The sequence below is a fragment of the Pezoporus occidentalis genome, unplaced genomic scaffold, assembly GCF_034315485.1.
Source record: "Pezoporus occidentalis ecotype Australia unplaced genomic scaffold, CSIRO_AGI_Poc_V1 ctg17, whole genome shotgun sequence".
In the NCBI taxonomy this organism is placed as follows: domain Eukaryota; kingdom Metazoa; phylum Chordata; class Aves; order Psittaciformes; family Psittacidae; genus Pezoporus; species Pezoporus occidentalis.
Window position 1 is genome coordinate 446,008 of NW_026913531.1, and position 18,679 is coordinate 464,686.

The 18,679-nt window shown below is 62.6% G+C and overlaps 1 protein-coding gene across 1 annotated transcript; it reads right to left on the reverse strand.

Moving 5' to 3' along the window:
• Positions 1–10,333: 10,333 nt before the first annotated feature.
• RBM28 (RNA binding motif protein 28) lies at positions 10,334–18,507 on the reverse strand. Its single transcript, XM_062613654.1, has 18 exons — positions 18,357–18,507; positions 17,444–17,611; positions 17,290–17,366; positions 17,133–17,208; positions 16,894–16,986; positions 16,740–16,805; positions 16,346–16,540; positions 15,480–15,561; positions 15,232–15,341; positions 15,088–15,161; positions 14,310–14,445; positions 13,604–13,668; positions 13,344–13,505; positions 12,507–12,641; positions 11,681–11,755; positions 11,353–11,606; positions 10,978–11,077; positions 10,334–10,492 (listed from the first exon to the last, which is right to left on the reverse strand). The coding sequence occupies exons 1-18, from the start codon at positions 18,481–18,483 to the stop codon at positions 10,370–10,372; spliced, it is 2,118 nt and encodes a 705-aa protein (XP_062469638.1). The 5' UTR covers positions 18,484–18,507; the 3' UTR covers positions 10,334–10,369.
• Positions 18,508–18,679: the final 172 nt, after the last annotated feature.

An 18,679-nucleotide genomic window follows, 5' to 3' on the forward strand; every position in this document is an offset into this window, starting at 1 on the left:
TTCCAGGGGAACCCTGATGACGCAGTGACGTCAATGCAGGTCAACCGCCGCGCGCCGGGGCCCCCCCGCTCCGTGGCCGCCCCCCTCCATCGCAGCGGCAGCCGCAGGTAGGACCTTGGAGGAGAGGGGGGCACACATCGGGATCCCCCCGATCCCCAACCCCCCCGTGACCAGGCCCCCCCATCCCGCGGGGCCCGAGCACTGGGCATGGGGGGGACACTCCAATATCTGCCCATGGCACCCCAGGGAGCCCGCGCACCCTGGGGCACCTCCGCCCCATAGCACCCAGGGAGTCCCCCCCGCAGCACCTCGGGAACCTCGGTGCCCACACCCCCACCGCCCCCCGCAGCACTCTAGGGTGACTCGGACCCGCAAACCACCCCCAGCACCCAGGTGCCTCCAGACCCCCCCTCCCAGCATCGGGGACCCCACGACACCCTCTCCATCTTCCAGGACCCCGGACCCCTCCAGGACTCCAGTACCCCAGACACAGCCCCCACCCCAGCACCCCGGGACCCCGGTCCACCCCCTCTGCATGACCCTGGCACCCCGAGACCCCGACTGTCACCCCCGAGTCGTGTGTCCCCCCCCCCCCCGGGACCTCCCATACCTGCCCCACAACACCCCAGATCCCCCCTGAGCACCCCACACCACACTCCCCTTTCCACCTTGCATGGGGTCCCTCTTGTGTCCCCCCTGCACCCCATTAGTATCCCCCCTCCCTGTCCCCTCTGTCCCGGGGGGGTCCCTGCACCAGGTTCTATTCAGCACCACAGTGGGCTTGGGGGGCGGGGCATGGGTTTGGGGTTTTGGACCCCAAAACCTGTCTGTGAGCCTCGTGGTGACGTAGGGAGGTCTCAGACCCACCCCCGTGATGCCCCCTCCATCCCCCCAAACCGGCTGGGGAGGTTTTGAGGTGATGGGGTCCCCGGTGCTGCCACCCATGGGGGCATGGGGACAGGTGCTGTAAGGTGCCATCTGCACTGTCACCCTGTGGGATGGCAATGTGGCCGTGGGGCAGATGGAGGTGACCATGGGATGGAGATGGGGGTGTGGGATGGAGACATGGGCACAGCGCACCATATGAGCATGGGACGGAGTTAACCATGGGATGGAGGTGACTGTGGGGCGGAGGTGATGATGGGATGAAGATGGAACTGCAGGATGGAGACGTGGCCGCGGCACGGAGGTGGCCATGGACACAAGGTGAGGACTCCAGCCTCCAGAAGCTGCTTATTCAGCTGCCCCCGGGATCTGCATCCCTGCCCTGTCAGCACCAGATGCTCCCCATGGGACACCCGGACACTGACACCCCGAGGGCCTCAGATGTCTGAAACTGAGCCTGGAGGGACTGACCTGTGCTTCCCTGCCTGGATCCACTGGGATCCTGCAATCCCTGCCTGCAGCTGATGGGATCCTGCTCATTTCTGCCTGCCTCTGATGGGATCTTGTGCTTCCCCACCTGCATCTGATATGAATCTGCATTTCCCCACCTGCATCTGATATGAATCTGCATTTCCCCACCTGCATTCATTGGGATCCTGTGCTACCCTGCCTGCAGTCAATGGGAGCCTGCACTTCCCTGCCTGCATCTGATGTGATCCCGCTCTTCCCTGCCTGCAGGTGATGGGAGCCTGCACTTCCCCGCCTTCATCTGATGTGATCCCACTCTTCCCTGCCTGCAGGTGATGGGAACCTGCACTTCCCAGCCTTCATCCAACGGGATCATCATTTTCCCTGCCTGCAGTCAGTGGGATCCTGTGCTTCCCTGTCCGCAGCAGATGTGATCCTAAGCCTTCTTGCCCACATGAAACAGGATCCTGTGCTTCCCTGCCTGCAATCCAACATGACACTACACTTCCCTGACCACATCTGATGGGATTCTGCTCTTCCGTGCCTGCATCTGACGGGATCCTGTGCACCCCTGCCTGCATCCGAAGGGATTCAGTGCTTCCCTGCCTGCATCGACCAAATCCTGCACTTCCCTGTGACTGGATCCTGCACTTCCCTGCCTGCAACCAACAGGATTTGATGCTTCCCTGCACCATTTGGATCCTGCTCTTCCTTTCCTGCACCCGTTGGGATTCCAGGCCACTAGCCCTGGTCTGGCTGCTTCAAAGCCGCACTGGGCAGGCGCCCTTCTCCACGGGCACACACACGTGTGCGTTCACATGCGTGTCCGTGCGTGTCCGTGTGTGTCCGTGCGTGTCCGTGTCCCACTGTCCCTCTCGGGTCTTTTTGCGGTCTGGGCTTGCTGTCCCCTCCGCGGCACTCAGGAAGCCCTTACCCCAAAAAGCATCCGCGGGGGACCCGCTCGCCGGGGGGACCCAAACCCCCTGGGGACAGAGGGGACACTGCGCACAGGGCGGTCACGAGGCCGCTGGGACCCTCGGGTGGCGCTTGGGGGGCACACAGCGGGGGGGGTTGCACATCGGCAGCTCATGGGCATGGGACAAGGTGGGGCAGCCACGTGTCAGCATGGGCAGGGGATGGGCACCAACCGGGGCTCTTGTGCATGGGGGTGCACAGCCCTGGAGGGGGCACAGGGGTGCACGGGCACAGGGTGTGCACAAGGATGCACAGCCCCAAAGCGTGCACAAGGGTGCACAAGGATGTGCAGCCCCACAGTGTGCGCATGGGTGTGCACAACCCCTGTGTTGCACCCCCACCATGCACACACCAGTACGGGCCAGGGACACCCCATGTGCACAGGGAGAAGCACAAACGGCTGTGGCACTGCTCAAAGTGCCACCAGGACCCTTGGCCCCACATCCCCTTGTCCCCATGTCCCTTCATCCCCATGTTCCTTATCCCCATGTCCTCCACATACCCTTATCCGTTTGTCCCCTTCTCTCATCCTCTTGGCCCCATATCCATATATCCCCTCCTTCCCTCGTCCCCTTGTCCCATTGTCCCCTTATTCCCTTGTCCCCTCGTCTCCAGCAGCACCCCATGGCCGTGTGTCCCTTCGCACCATCACACCTGTCCCCAGCACCATCTCCTGTGACCGATAGTGACTCCATGGTAGATGTCACTGTGACCGATGTCCCTGTCCCCCGCCCATGTCTCTAAACCCATATCACATGCTGGATCCCAGCACTCCCAGTTTGGGTGCCCAGTTACCAGCACCAATAGCAACACTCTTGTTAGGGTTTCATGTGGAGCTTGCACACACACATGCACATACATCTACATACATATACACATGTGTGCCCCACAGCAAAGCCCAGCTGTCACTCAGCCTGGGGCAGCCAGGGGGGACATGGGGACATTGAGGACATTACTGCAGCCCTGTCCCCCCTGGTGGCACCCAGGGAATGGGGTGAGGGGAGTGGAGGGGCTGGTGGGGACTGGGGACATGGGGGTGATGCTGCCAGGTGGGAACAGGGCTTGGGGACAGGAGTGATGGTGGCTTGCGGGGACAGGGACTGGGGACATGAGAAGGGTGATGGTGGCTGCAGGGGAATGGGGACTGGGGACAGGAGTGGCAGCAATGGTGGCTGAGGGGGATAGGGACTGGGAGCAGGGACTGGGGACATGAGGGATGATGGATGGAGGGGAGACAGGGCTTAGGGACGAGAAGAATGCTGGCTAGGTGGGGACGCCAATAAAGAACAGGGCTTGGGGACATGGGTGTTGCTGGGTAACAAGACAGGGACTGGAGACAGGGCTTGGGGACATGAGTGATGGTGGCTGGCAGGGGCCAGGGCCTGGGGACAAGCGTGGTGATGGCTGGGGAGGGTTCAGGGTTGGGGGCCACGAGTGGTGCTGGATGGGGGACAGGGCTTGGGGACAGGAGCTGGCTGTGAGGGGGACAGGGTCTGGGTGCAGGAGAGGGGTGATGGCTGCGGGGGGACAGGGACTGGGGACAGGGTTGGGGGACACGAGTGATGGTGGCTGGAGGGGGACAGGGACTGGGGGCAAAAGTTGGAGCAATGGCGGGTGGACAGGGCTTGGGGACGGGAGTGGGAGGGATGTGTCAGGGACAGGAACCGGGGACAAGATCGATGCTAGGGGGGAACAGGAATCAAGGACAGGACTGGGGACACGAGTGACGGTGTTGGGAGGGCAGGGGCAGGGACGGGGGGCATGGTGATGGTGTCGGGGGTGTCAGGCCATGGTGACACGAGCCCTGGGGCACTGACCCGCGGTTCCTGGCAGGACTGCAGCTGTGTTTGCCCGGCACCGCACCGGTGGTGGTGACTGCCCTTGTCACCCCCCGCCCCGGGCACCCCGACCTCCCCCCCGGCAGCCTGAGGGCACTCGCAGGCAGACGCTCATCGCTGGGGTGTTGCAGTGAACCCCATTGTCCCTTGGGCTACCCCATCTCTGTCCTCGCATGGCCCCGGCTGTGTCATATCCTGTCCCCCCCACCCGGGTCTGGGGACATCAGACAGCACCCAGCACCCCCCCGGGTTACAGACACCTCTGGGGACACCCATGAGCCCCCTTGATCTGGGTTTGAAGCCCCTCCGGGGTGGGCTCCATGCCCCATGTCCCATATCCCTGTGTCCCCATATCCCCACGCCCCCCCCATGTCCTCTCATATCCCGATGTCCCATATTCCCATACCCCCATATTCTCATGTCCCCATATCCCCATGGTCCCCATATCCCCATGTTCCCCCATGTCCCCATATCCCACATCCCCATATCCTGTATCCCCATGTCCCCCCCTGTCCCTATATCCCCATGTTCCCCCATGTCCCCATGTCGTCCCCGTGTCCCCATGGGGACCCTGTGGTGATGCCGGTGTCAAGCGGGGTGAATCCCAACCGCAGGAATGTGGGTGCTAGTCCAGGCTGGCCGCAGGATCCCTTGGGAATGCTGGGCTCCCCCCCCCGGGCTGCTGGCAATCCCAGCGGCTCCAGCCAGCCCGTAATATCCAGGAATTAGCCGGGTGGCTCCGCACCAAAAATAACAGCGGGAAGCGGGGGAGACACAGGGAGAATCCCACGGGATGGGGGCTGCCAGCTCCCGCCTGCCCCGGGATGAATCCTGGCGCTGGATCCCGAATCCCGGCCCCTGGGGACTTCCCTGTTGAGGGGGTCCGTGGCCGGAGTGGTCCCCGGGGATGGGGACAGGGGTATGGGGAGCTGGGGGGTGGGGGGAGTGTGCCCTCATGGGGTGCAGACGGTCTGATGGGGCTCTTGGTGACAGCTAGGACCGACTCTGTCCCCAGCCCATCCTAGTCCTTGTCACTGTCCTCGTCCTTGTCCACATCCCTGTCTCATCTCTATCCCCAGCCCTATTCCCATCCCCATCCCTGCCCCTGTCCCCATCCTGTACCCAGCCCATCCTGGTCCCAGTCCTATCCCCATCCCTGTCTCTGTCCCATCCCCTTCCCATTTTGGTCCCCATCCCCATCCCAATCCCGATTCCCACCCCCACCCTATCCCCATTCCTGTCCCCGTTGCCATCCCATCCCCATTCCCATCCCCATCCCTATCTCCGTCCCACCCCACCTGCCCAGGTGTACATGTGCCAGATCTCCGTGCCCAGATGCGTGTGTGTCCAGATGTGCATGGGCGCAGACCCGCCTGTCCCAGACGTGCGTCTGCCCAGATACGAGCGTGCCCAGATGTGTGAGTGCGCGAGTGTGCCCAGACCCGCGTGTGCCCGGCCGCAAGCGCTGCCCGACGTGTGCTCACACCCGTGTGTGCCCTGCCCCCCCCGCTGGGTGCTGTGGGGCAGGACGGGGCCAAGGAGGGACGGACCCGGGGGGGGGGGGTGGGGGGTGTCCCATGGGAGCACCAGGGTGCGTGTGAGCTCGCGGCGCGTGTGAGTGTGCACGGCGCTGCAGGCGGGGATGTGTCACCGCGCACACGCACACGGGGGGGGCGGTTCCACCCGGGCACGTAGACACGCAGGACGCGTCCGCGCGCTGTGGGGCACGCGGTGGGGCGGGGACGTGTCGGGGGTGGGAAGTGCCCCAGGGGTCACCTGGGGATACCCCCCCCCCCCACGTGCTCGGGGTATCCCCGGGCTCCCCCGTGCTCATTGTGTCCCGCCCCCCCCCCCCCCCGCAGTGCTCCATGTGACCCCCGCAACATTCCCCGCGGTGCTCGGGGTATCCCGAGGACGCCCCCATATTCACTTGGACCCGTTCCCCACACGCGGTGCATCTCCGGGCCTCCCCATCCCATGTTCGGTTCGTCCCTGGGGGACTCCTCTCTGATGCTCTGCATGTCCCCAGGACCCCCCCCCACCCGTATTGCTGTGTCCCGGGACCCCCGCTCTCGGTGCATCCACGGGATCTCCATCGTGTTCCGTGCATCCCCGGCACCCTGCCCGGTGCTCCGTGTCCCCCCGCCCGCCCGTGCTCACTGTGCCCCGGGACAACTCCCACGGTGCATCCCGTCCCCCGTCCCCTCGTGTTCCATGTGTCTCCGGGACCCCCCCACCATGTTCGGTTCATCCCCGGGGCCATCCCATTGTCGCTGTGTTCCGGCACCCCCGTGGTCATTGTGTCCCGGGATTGATCCCCTCCCGTACATGCCCGGGAATTACACACACACACACCCCACACCCCCACCCCGATCCTCCATATGACCCCGGCCCCCCCCCCCCCCGTTATCGCTGTGTCCCGGGATCCCCCGGCTTGCTGCATCCCCCGTCGGACACATGGACGGACATGGACGGACCCCCGGGCACACGCGTGGACACACGGACACAGGGACGGACACACGGACACGGCCGCTGTCGGGCCGGGGCGGGCGGGGCCGGGAAGCGCCGTTGTGCAACGGCCCCGCTCCGCTATAAAGGGGGGGCCGCAGGGATGGAGCCGCCGACGGGACTGGACGGGACCCTCAGGGCGAGCCAGGTAAGGGGAGGATCCCTCCCACCCCCACCTAGGGACACCCCTTGTCCCGGGATAACCCTTGTCCTGGGACCCCCATTCTCCTGGGACATCCCCCATGGGACACTCCTTGTCCCGGGACCTCCCCACCCCAGGACACCCCCACTGTGGGATACCACTTCCCCAAGGACCCCCCTTGTCCCGGGATACCCCCCTCATGGGACCCCCATTCTCCTTGGACACCCCCTCATGGGACACCCCTTGTCCCGGGACCTCCCCACCCCAGGGACACCCCCACTGTGGAACCCTCCTCCTCCCCAAGGACCCCCTTTTGTCCCTGGGTACTACTCCCATGGGACGCCCTCCTGTGGCAGTTCCTTTGTCCTGGGACATCTGCCCCTGGGATCACCCTTCTTCCGGGACACCCCCACCATGGGACATCCCTACCACCCCAGGACACCCCCACTTTGCCCCTCACAACTCCCCAGGGCCACCACCCCAAGGGACTCCCCAGCGCTGTGGGGTGCAGAGTGGGGGGACACGGGACCCCAGAGGCCATGGGGGGGACACCTCCCGTATCTCCCCCACTCCCGTATCCCCTCCTTGTCTCCATCTCTCCCCTCACTCCCTATCCCCCCCTTGTCCCCCTTTGTCCTCCCCCATCCCCATGTGTTCCCCATGTGCCTGACCCCATGCCCCGACCAGGGGCTCACTCCCCGATCTCATCCCCCCCCCCCCGAGGCTCCTCGGGCAGGTTTTGGGTCCCCCCTCGTGTCCCAGTGCCGGTGCCATGTGGGGCCCGGCCGCGCCGCTCTGGGCGCTGCTGTGCCTGGGGCTGCCCGCGGGAGCGGGGCGCCCCGTGGGGCTGGACAGGGTGCGGGTGGATGCGAAGAACCTGATCCGCACCCTCAGCACCCGCCTCCAGCGCCTGCAGGTGAGGGGGTGTCCCCAAGACGGCCCCGGGTCAGGAAAGGGGAGGGGGGAGCCTCAGGGTAGCCCATGGGGGGCACCCAGAATGGACGAGGGGAGATGGGGGGGGGCAGAGGGGGGGATATAGAAGGAGGAAGGGGGGGGTCTGTGCCTAAATTGGGAGTCTCGGGGGGGGGGGGCACAGCATGGCTGGGGGGGATCTCTGAGGCACAGATTGGGGACCCTCATGGGTGGGATGCTGGATAGGGGGTCCCTGTGCCCTAACTGGGGGTCCCGGGAGAAAGGTCCCCATGGCTGTAGGGTTTAGGGGGTGCTTTGAGGCAGGGATTGGAGGTCCCCTGGGGGGGGATGCTGAATAGGGGATCCCATTGCTGAGGGTTCTGTGCCCAAACTCGGGGTCTCCAGGAGGGGTCCCCCATGGCTGTGTGTGGTGGTGGGGTCTCTGGGCCCAGATTTGGGGGGTTCCAAGGGACAGTTCGTTTGGGAGGAGGGGTATTCCCGGGGGGCTCCCCATGGCTTGGCGGGGGGGGTGTGTCTATGCCCTGGATAGGGATGTTCCCAAGGGGTAGATGCTGGGAGGGGGGATCCCCATGCCCAGATGTGAGGTCCCCAAGGCTGAAGAAGCTGACGGGGTGGGCTCAGTGACGTGGATGGTGAGGGACCCCCATAGCTGGGGGGGGTGTGTGTGTGTGTCTGTGGGTGCTGACCCCCCTGTGTCCCCCCACAGCTGTTCCCGCTGGGGGTGCAGATCCGCGGGCTGGGGGCGGTGCTGGAGGGGCCGCCCCCCCCTCCGGGGCTGGGGGCGATGGGGCAGCGCCTGCAGCTCTTCCAGCGCCTGCTGGGGGCGCTGCCGGGAGGGGGCGCCGGGGGGGCGGCGCCGCTGGCGCAGGTGGCCACGGACCTGGAGACGCTGCGGCACCTGCTGGGGGCCATGGGCGCGCTCCTGCGCTGCCCCCCCCCGCCACCGCCCCCCCCCGCGCCGCCCCCCGCCCCCCCCGCCGTGGCCGAGGCGCCCCACACGGCGGCAGGGGTGACCCTGGCCCGGCTGCGCCGCTGCCTCGATGCGCTGGAGCAGGGACTGGAGGGGGGGGAGATGGGATGTTAGCGGGGGGGCAAGGGGGGAACGCGCGTGTTAACGGGGGGAGGAACATGTGGGGGGGGGCAGGGGGTGGTGACATGCACAAGATGGAGGGGGGGGGTCCAGGGTGTTAATGGGGGGCAGAAACGGGGAACACATGGGGACAATGGGGGGGAGCCAGGATGTTAATGGGGAGAGATGGGACATAGGGGGACATGGGGTGTTAATGGGAGGGACATGGAGGGACATGGGGTGTTAATGGGGGGGGTAGACATGGAAGGACACGGGGGACCCGGGCTTTTAACGAGGAGGACATGGGCAGACATGGGGGACACGGGGGACACATAGGGGGGACCCAGGCTGTTAATGGGACACGGGGGGGTACGGGACACACTGCTGTGATTGCTCTTATTTTATTACTATTTTATTAATATTTCATTATTTGACTGTTATTTTATGCTATTTCCTTATGTTCTTGTCCTTTTACTGTTATTACTATTTTATTATTTTCTTAGTAATTTATTAATATTTATTTTCCTGTCATTTTATGACCATATCGTTATTTTAGTGTTTATTGTCATTTCATCATTTTTTGTTACTCTATCACTATTTATTAATTCATTATTTTACTGTTAATATTTTCCCATTTTATTGCTATTATTGTATCAAACTATGACCAAATTCTTCTTATTATATTCTGATTTAGGTACAATTAATGATTAGTATTGAAGTTTTATTAATTAAAATACTGTTAGCATTAACTATAAAAGTCTTAATTTATTATCATGGAATTCATGTTTAATTATCGTTATTAGTGGATTATTTCATTTTGTAATTTATTAATGTTATTTTTATCATTGAATTATTTATCATTATTTTATTACCAGGGCATCATTATTGTATTTGTATTAAATCCTTATTTTATCGTTGTTATAACTGAATGCCCAATATTTTCATTATCACATTATTATTACTGTTATTATTAGTATTGCCACTCTTGAATTATTATCCAATTCTTATTTTATCATCATTTTACTATTGTTACTATTGTTATATTGAATTATCACAGAATTATTCATTCTTCTGATTGAATGCCGATGTGGATGGTGACAATGGTGACAACAACCACGGTAGCAGCTGCTCCGGTAACCCCAACCCCCTCCTGGTGCAGGGACTCCAAAGCAGGGTCTGAACCTGGGGTTCACCAGGACACGGGGTCACACGAGGTCACACGGGGTCACATTTGAGCTGACTCAGACCCGGGGGGTTCAGCAGCCACCAACACTGGGACACTGGGGGACACAGGGACAGGAAGGGGCACAGGGGGATGTGGGGGGATACAAGGACATGGAAGGACAAGAGGGGACACAAGGACACATGAAAGGTGATGGGGAGGGCACATAAGGGGACACATGGTGGGAGGGGCACACGAGAGGACACAGGGACCTGAGGGCACCTTTTATCCTCCAAAAGCTTTATATTAAAATATACTTCAATACTTTTACACAGCGGGAGGGGTGGGGGGAGCAGCACCCATGGGGGGGTCTGGGTGCTGGGGGGGTCTCAGCTCTCGAACCACTTGCTCCTCTTGACTGTGTGTGGGTCACTGCCCAGGATCTTCCTCTTGTACCGCTCCACCAGGGCATTGAACCGGGCCTCGGCTCCCCTAGGGCCCTCCCTGCGAGCCTGAGGTGTGGGGGTGAGATGCGGGCTCTAAACCCCCCCATCACCCCAAATCCACTCCCACCCGACATGGGGGCTACCAAGCCCACACCCCCCAATCCAACCACCCAAGAAAGGGGGAGCCCCAAATGCCACATGAGGTGGGGGGAAGGGTGGGGGTCTCCAACCCCCCCCCCCCAAGTCATGCCCCCATATACCCGAGGTAGGGGGGTCCCCAAATCACCCCCCTCAGAGCCACCATGGGTATAGGGAGCACAGGGGTCCCCAAACACCTGCCCCTCACCCATCCAAGGGGGTAAAGGATGGGGGTCCCCAACTTGCCCCCAATCCCCACAGAAGGATGGGGATCCCCAAATCCATGCCCCCACCCATCCAGTCCCATTGGGGCTGCAGGGCCAGGGGAAGGGGGTGAGGAGACCCCCCCCTGCACCCACAGTTAGGGGGACATGATACCCCAAAAGCACATGGAGGGGTTGGGGAGTCCTTACCTTGGGGGGGGGAACCTTGTGATTCTCTTTCCTCCTCTGGGCTTTGGCCTTAGGCTGCTTCTGCTTGGGGGCGGGCTTCACCTTTCCCTTGTCCCGTTTCCTGGGGGCAGGGAGCAAAGGGGCACCCGTGGGTGCTCAGTACCCTCCTGGGTGCCAATATACCCCCATGGGTGCTGCCAACCAGCACCCAGAGGGGATTTGGGCGCAGGAGGGGAGGGGGAAGATGGGGATCCCTCAATGGGGGCAGGAAGAAGGAGGGAAGAAGGTGACAAAGAGGAGGAAGAAAAAGAAGAGGAGGAGGAAGATAAGGAAGGGGAAAGCAGATGAAGCGGGAAAGGAAGAGGAAGGGGGGAAGGAAGAAGGGCCCCCCCATACCTGATCTTGGGCCCACGGTGTGAGGGCAGCGCCAGCACCTTCCTCCTCGTGGACCCATCTGGAAGCGTCACCCTCCCCGCGTGCGGATCCGTGCGGAACCCGGACCAGGGCTGGGGGGGCTCCCGGGAGGCCGAGGGGGGGCCCTGGGGGTCCTGCCCCAATTCAGGGGCCCCCCTCTTCCCGTGGGGCTTCTTCTGGGGTGCAGCCGGTTCGGGGGTTGCTGCTGCCGCCGCTTGCATCTGCTTCAGCTTGAGCTGGGGGGGACAAAGGGTGAGCAATGGAGATGGGGGGATGAAGGGGGTGACCCAAAAGGGTGGGGGGCACCCACGAGGCTGCGCTGGGTTCGCTGCTCCTTCAGCTTCAGCTTCCGCCGGTCCTCGAGGGAGAACTCCACGATGGGGCGCTGTGGGGCAGGAATGGGGGTGAAGGGGGGTGAAAAGAGGGGTGAAGGGGGGAATGAATGGGAAGGAATGAATGGGGGGGTAAATGGGGGTGATGAATGGGGGAATTATCAATGGGACAGGATATGAATGGGGTGATGAACACGAATGGGGGACACACAAATGCAGGGCACCCACCTAGGGCTTGGGGGGATGGGGGGCAACTCCCCCAGAGGGCATGGGGAGACCCCCTAGGGGCCCTATAGGGCAGAGTGGAAGGGTATGGAGGAGCCCTGCTGGTGGGGGGTACTTGGGAGGGCACAGGGGTGCAGGAAGAAGGGGGCTAAATGGTGGGTGTAAGGATCTGGATGAGATTACAGGGGTGTGGAGGGTTGATATAGGGGTGCTGTGAGTGGTAAAAGGGTGCTGGGAAAGATATAGGGGCGGTGGGATGTTATAGTGGTGCAGGGGGTTATAGGGGCAAAGGGGGGCAATAAAGGTGCTAGAGGGTTACAGAGGTGCTGTGGAGAAGGATTAAGGTTACAGGGGGCTTATAGGGATGCTGAGGGTGATATAGGGGTGAGGGGGGTTATAGGGGTGCTCTGGGTGGTTATTGGGGTGCAAGGGGGATATTGGGGTACTGAGGTGGGCTATAGGTCTGCAAGGGGGTGGTGACAGACAGGACCTCTTAAGCCCCCTTAGGTAAAGGGCAGGGTCTGGGGGGGCTGTGGATGCCCCGGGGGGCTTCAGCGGCACCCCCGGCAGTGCCCCCACCTTGTGTGCCCCGAAGAGCCGGGGGTTGTTGTTGATGCTGCGCAGGGCCCCCAGCGCCTCCTCATGCGTCCCAAAGCCCACAAAGGCGAACCCCAGCGACTGCCCCTGGCCCCGCTGCTCCCGCATCACCCGGCACTGCAGGGCGGGGGGGACAGGGGGGAGATGCGGACACATGGGGGGACAGCCAGAGCTGCTGCACCCCGAAACCCACCCTTGGGGGGACACAGAGCACAGGGGACACTGGGGGGACATGGATGAGGGGGGAAGGACATCCACTACCTCTGCACCTATCACCCCCAAACCCGCCGAGAGGGGACACTGGGGGGGGATGACACCCAGAGCCTCTGTACCCCCAAAAACCCACCTCAGAGAAGACATAGGGGGACATGGGGAGACACACCAAGCCCCTCTGCACCCCTAAAACCCACCCCAGTGGGGACAGAGAGCACAGGAGCACATGGCAGGGGACAGAGGAGGCACACAGGGGGAACACCCACCTCCCCTGCACCCCAAAACCCACCCCACAAAGGACACATGGGGGATGAACACTGCCTCTGCCAGCAAACCTGCTCCCATGGGAGACACAGACCGTAGAAGAATACTGGGGGGAGACACAAAGAGGGGGACACCCACATCCCCTGCACCCCCAAAACCTCCCCAGAGGGTACAGGGGGGATACTTGAGAGATACCCACATCCCATGCACCTGCAAACCCACCCCAGAGAGAACACAGGGGGGACACCCACTGATTCTGCCCCCGCCCCCAACCGCTCTCCCAGTGAGGCCCCAGCACACAGGAGCACATGGAGGGATCCCTGGGGGGGGGAAGGTCCCCACCTCCTTGATGCAGGGGCCCTTGCCCCCCCCCCCCAGGAGGCGGCGCAGGACCTGGCGCAGGTGGGTGCTGTCGATGGCCTTGGGCAGGTTGTGGATGCAGAGCCGGGTGCGTGACACAAAGATGTTGGGGTCCCGCAGCTTCTGCGCCTTCAGCTCCTCAAACTGAGGGGGTCGGGGGGGGGTCATGGGGGCCCGTGGTACCCCAAAACGGGGGGCAGGGGAATGGGACACACACACAGTGCTGCAGGGATCACACTCACCCGAGCTCGCTTGGCCATGTCAGCATCGCTCACCCCCTCAGCTGCTTTCGTCCCGGCCCGGATCACTGCGGGGCAGGGGGAATAAAAGGGTTTGGGGGGTTAAAAAGGGAGATGGGGGGTGGGGATAAAAGGAGTTTGGGTTTGGGGGAGGCAAAAAGGGGGACTGGGGAGGTAAAAAAGGAGGTTTGGGAGGAGAAATGGTGGTTGGAGAGGCACAAAAGGGGATTTTGGGGGGGCAAAAAGTGGGTTCGGGAGTAGAAAAAGGGATTGGGGGGTGCCAAAAATGGGGTTTGAATGGGTCAAAAATGGGGTTTTAGGAGGTAAAAAAAGTTTTGGGGGAGCAAAAAAGGGGGTTCAAGGGGCCAAATAGGAGGGGTTTGGGGGAAAAAAGGGAGAGGGGGCAAAAGGGGGTTTAGGGGGACCAAAAGAAGGTTGTGGGAGGGGCAAACCCCGGGTATTCTGAAGGGGGAAAAGGGGGCTCAGGGGAACAAAAAGGGGCATTTGGGAGGCAAAAGAGCAGTTGGGGGGGGGGGGATATGGGGGAGGCAACAAAAGGGGGTTTGGGGATGTAAAGCCCAGGGATTTAGGTGAAAAATAACAGGATTTGGGGTCACAGAGAGGGTTAGGGTGCAAAAAGGTGGTTCGGGGGGGGGGGCACAAAGTGGGGGTCACAGGGGTAAGGGGGTGCTTGGGGGTCCCCACTCACAGCCCTCCCGTGCCAGGTAGAGGTTCCGGGTCCCCGCTGGCTTTGGCTCCTTGCAGCCCCGCAGCTTCCGCGCCTCCTCGCGGGTCACGGCCTGGTCCATGCGGAGCAGGCGCCCGTCCAGGCGCAGGCCCCCACCCTGTACCGGTGGGAACCCATTGGGAACCCCACAATGGGGGGATGACCCCCAGAATGGAGAGGGCCCCAAAGGTAACCCCTGAACCTACAGGGGTGGGATGGTGATGCTCCAACCCTCGATGTCACTCCTGGGGGGTCCCTTGGTCACCTATGGGGGTTCCTTGCCATCCTGGGGAGGGGTCCTTTGTCACCCTACTGGGAGTCTCTGTCACTCTAGGTTGCTTATTGCCCTAGGGTGGTCCCTTGTCACATTGGGGTGGCCCTTTACTGCACTGGGGGGGGGGGGGGGGGGGCTCTTGTTGCTCTGGGGGGTTGTCTTTCTGTTAAATGGGGCAGTCCCTTGTTGCCCTGAGGGAATCCCTTATTATCCTGGGGGAGCTTTCATCACGTATGGGGGTCCTTGTCACCCCAAGGGGGGTCCTTATTGCCCTGAAGAGGTCCCTTGTCACCCTGGCGGGGGGCCTCATCATCTATGCAAGTTCCTTGTTACCTCATGGGGTCTTTTTACTGCCTTGGGGCGCTGCTTTTGCCACCAGGAAGGAACCCATCGTCACCCAGGGGGTCCCTCGTCACTCCAAGGGGGTCCCTTTGTCAACTATGGGGGTCTCTCATCCCCCGGGGGGGTCCCTGTCCCCCCTCTCACCTCCCCATCGCCCTGAGCCGCCTCAAGGCACTTCTGGGCAGCTTCTTGTGTCTGGAACTGGGCGAAGGCACAACCTGGGGGCAGAAAGGGCGTTACTGGGGGGAAACAAAGGGGGTTCCCCCCCTCCAGTGCCCCCCCCCTTACCTTTGGAGTGCTCGGTGTCGGGGTGCAGCACCACCCGCACGTACTTGAGCTCCCCAAAGCGCTGCAGCAGTGTGCCCAGTGCCTCCTCCTCCGTGTCAAAAGACAGGTTCCTGGGGGGGTGGGGAATGGGACGGGGGACAGGAGTGGCTGTCAAGGGGGGACATGGGCCCCCCACATCCACAGTGACCCCCCCCCCAGTGGCAGGGAGGACCCCAAAGTGTGCTCCCCCCCTGCATTGCAGCGCTCACCTGATGAACACAGTCCTGCCCTCACCCACATCAGACGGGGGGGCACCCCCTCGGCCACAGCGCTTTTTGGGTGTCTTCACAGCTGGAGATGGATGGGGGGGGAGGGGGGGTGGGGGGGCACTACTAAACCTCCCCAGTGTGGGAAGAGCCCCAGAACCTCACAGACACCCCCCTGGACCCCAAAATGAACCCCCCTAAATCCCATGGAGAAATCCCCAATCCAATGGGGAGACCCCCCCCCCATACTTACAGGGGAACCCCCAGTCCCATGGAAACACCCCCAGACCCCTGGGTAGCACCCCGCAAATCCCAGGGGCAACTCGTCAGATGAGACCTCCTAGATCTACTGGGAGCCCCCTCCAATCCAAGGGGAAACCTCCCCCAGATCCCGACGGGATTTCCCACCCTAATCCCAGTGGAGTCCCCTCAATCACCAGGGAACCTCTAAAATCCCAGGGAAACGCCCCCCAGATCTCCAGGACAGGCCCCCCAATACAAGAGGACTGCCCCCCCCCCCCCCCCCCCCAAGTCCAAGGGAACCCCACCAGACACCCAGGATACATCCCACCCCCCAAACCCCCATGGCAGCACCCAAATCCCAGGGGAGTCCTCTCCAAACCCCTTGGGATCCCCCCAAGGGACCGCCCCATGATCTACTGGGGAAACCCCCAAACCCACTGGCAGCCCCCTAAGGGAAACTCCCCCTGACCGCCAGGAACCACCCCCCCCCCAAGCCCGATGGCAGCACCCAAATCCCAGAGGAACCACCCCTGGACCCCCAGAAGAGCCCCCTCAATCCAAGGGGAGCTCCCCCACCCTCCTCTAACCCAGCCACTGCCACCCTCATCCACCAGAGCAGAACACACCTTCATCCTCCTCATCTTCATCCTCTTCCTCATCCTCATTCTCCTGCTCACTGTGATCCTCGCTGCCTCCATCATCACCTTCTACCTCCTCTTCTTCTCCATCTTCCTCTTCTTTTTGCTCCTCCTCCTTTTCCTCCTCATTCTGCTCTTCCTCCTCCTTCTTCTCTCCACCCCCACCAGGTTCCTCCTTGCCCCCTGCACACCACCAGGTACCAGCAGTGACCATCACCCCAAGTAACCCCCAGTGCCCCCCACAAAGGCCACCAATGTTGTTCAAACACCCCCAAAACCACTCGGGGGAGGGTCCCCGGTCAGGCCTGGGGGGGGGGGGTGTTGGGGTGCGCAGGGTGGGGTTTGAGGTGCTCAGGGGGGTTACGGGGTGCAGGACCCTCACCCTGGGTCCCCTCTGTTGCCTGGTACTTGTCCTTGGCCACAGCCCAATCCACAGCCACCGGCCGCCCTGGGGAGGCAAAGGAACATGGCGGACCCCATGAGTACCCCCCACTTCTGAGAGACCCCCCAAAGCCTCCTCCTCTGCTCCCCCAAACCTTTAATCTCCTTCATGTTCATCCCCCGAAGCGCTTTGGTTGCTTCCAGCACGTTCCTGAGCTGCACGAAGGCGAATCCTCGCATCTTCCCATCTGCCGAGAGCCTGGAATGCTGCTCCGAACCCCCTCCATGCTGCTCCAAGTCCCCCCAGCACCCCCTCACATCCAACCTGCCCTTTGGAGGGGGGGGGGCATCACCCCAAAACCCACCCCTATGAGGCAGGGGGGATGGGATTTACCTGCCTTCTTGGGGATGTTCACCTCCAGCACAGAGCCATAGGGCGAGAAGAGATCCCTCAGCTCCTCCTCCGAGCACTGGGGGTGGGGGGCAGGGGGTGAACTGGTGGTCCCCAAACCCACCCCCCCCGGCCAGGCTCTCTCAGGACCCCCCCAAACCTTGAAGCTGAGGTTGCGGACGATCAAACGCGCTTTCCTGGATGCCGGCCGGGGCTGCTTCACCTGCTGGCGGTTCCCTGTGGGGGGCAATGGGCATTGAGAATGCTCAGCTCCCCTCTGGGGGTGCAGGATAGGACCGGGGACCCCCTCTCACCTCCTGCCTCCTGCACTGCCCCCCCCCGGGGGGGTTTCTGCCCCCGGCGCCGGGCGGGGGTCACGGTCAGGCGATGGCTGCCCCATGGCGGGGGCTCCTCAAGGGCTCTTTGGGCATCCTCGTCCAGGGAGAAGGTGACGTAGCCAAAGCCACGGCACCTCTGGGTGCCTGGGGGGGACAACGGGGGGAGAAAGGGGGAGCCAAGCGCTGACACCCCAAATACTGCCCCTCCTGAAGCCCCTTCCTGGCATCCCCAAACTGGGGGTCACAAATGTGACCCCCCCCCCATTCAACAGTCCTAGACAATGGCTCTGGGGGTCCCCACGACCCCCAAATCCTGTCCCCCCCAAATTCCTGCCACACAGTGTCCTCTGTGACCCCCCAGTAAACAGGTCTCAAAACACATCAGCATCCCTAAACCCTGGTCCCAGACCTCTGTAGCCCCCCAACCCTGGTCCTGCCCCCCCCAGCCCCTGGTCAAAGCACCCCAAATGCTGTCTCTGGGTCCCTCTTTGGTCCAAGCCCTGCTCAGCACCCACCAGACCCCAGCCCCAGGCCACTCGGCCCCCCAAAACCCTGGTCCCAGAGCTCGGCCGCATCCCCTTCTCCAGCCCCCTTGAAGCCCCTCAGCCCATACCCATAGCCGAGTCCCAGCCCTCCTCCCTGTCCCTGGTCTCCTTCATCCCCTCCAAACCCCACTCCCAGCCCCCCCCAGTCCCCCAGACTCTGGTCCCAGCCCCCTCCTGATCCTAAAACCCCAGTCCTGGCACACCAAAACCGCGGTCTCAGTCACTTTAAGCCCCCCAGACTCCAGTCTTGGCCCCTCTCAGCACCCCCGATCCCGGTTCCGGGTCTCCCAGACCCCAAACCTCACTCCCAGCTCCCCCAGCCCCCGGTCCCGGCCCCCCCGGACCCTTCTCTGTGACGACGAAGCCGCGCCGCAGGGGCCCGATGCTCCCGAAGAGCTGCTGCAGCTCCGCGTCGGTGGCGGCCGCGGGCAGGCCCCGCACCAGCACCGTGCGGCAGCGGGGCGCCGCCATCTTGGACAGCGCAGGGCAGGAGGGGGCGGGACAGATCGGAGCCCGGGGGGGGGAGAGCGCCCCCTGGCGGCGCGGAGGAGAACCGCGGCTAGAAGGCTGCGGAGGGGTTTTGGGGGTCCCACAGGGGGACACACCCCCCCACAGGGGCTTGGGGGGCATATCCCAGGGGTCAATTGGGGGGTCTCGGGGACCCTAT

What these genes read in the sequence shown, in the direction of transcription:
- RBM28 (XM_062613654.1), bottom strand. Translation starts at nt 18,483, where the DNA reads ATGGCGGCGCCCCGCTGCCGCACGGTGCTGGTGCGGGGCCTGCCCGCG. An exon ending in GAACATGAAGGAGATTAAAG is followed by an intron (nt 16,806 to 16,893) that starts GTTTGGGGGAGC and finishes TTGCCTCCCCAG; the next exon opens with GGCGGCCGGTGGCTGTGGAT. An exon ending in CGGCTCAGGGCGATGGGGAG is followed by an intron (nt 14,446 to 15,087) that starts GTGAGAGGGGGG and finishes CCACCGGTACAG; the next exon opens with GGTGGGGGCCTGCGCCTGGA.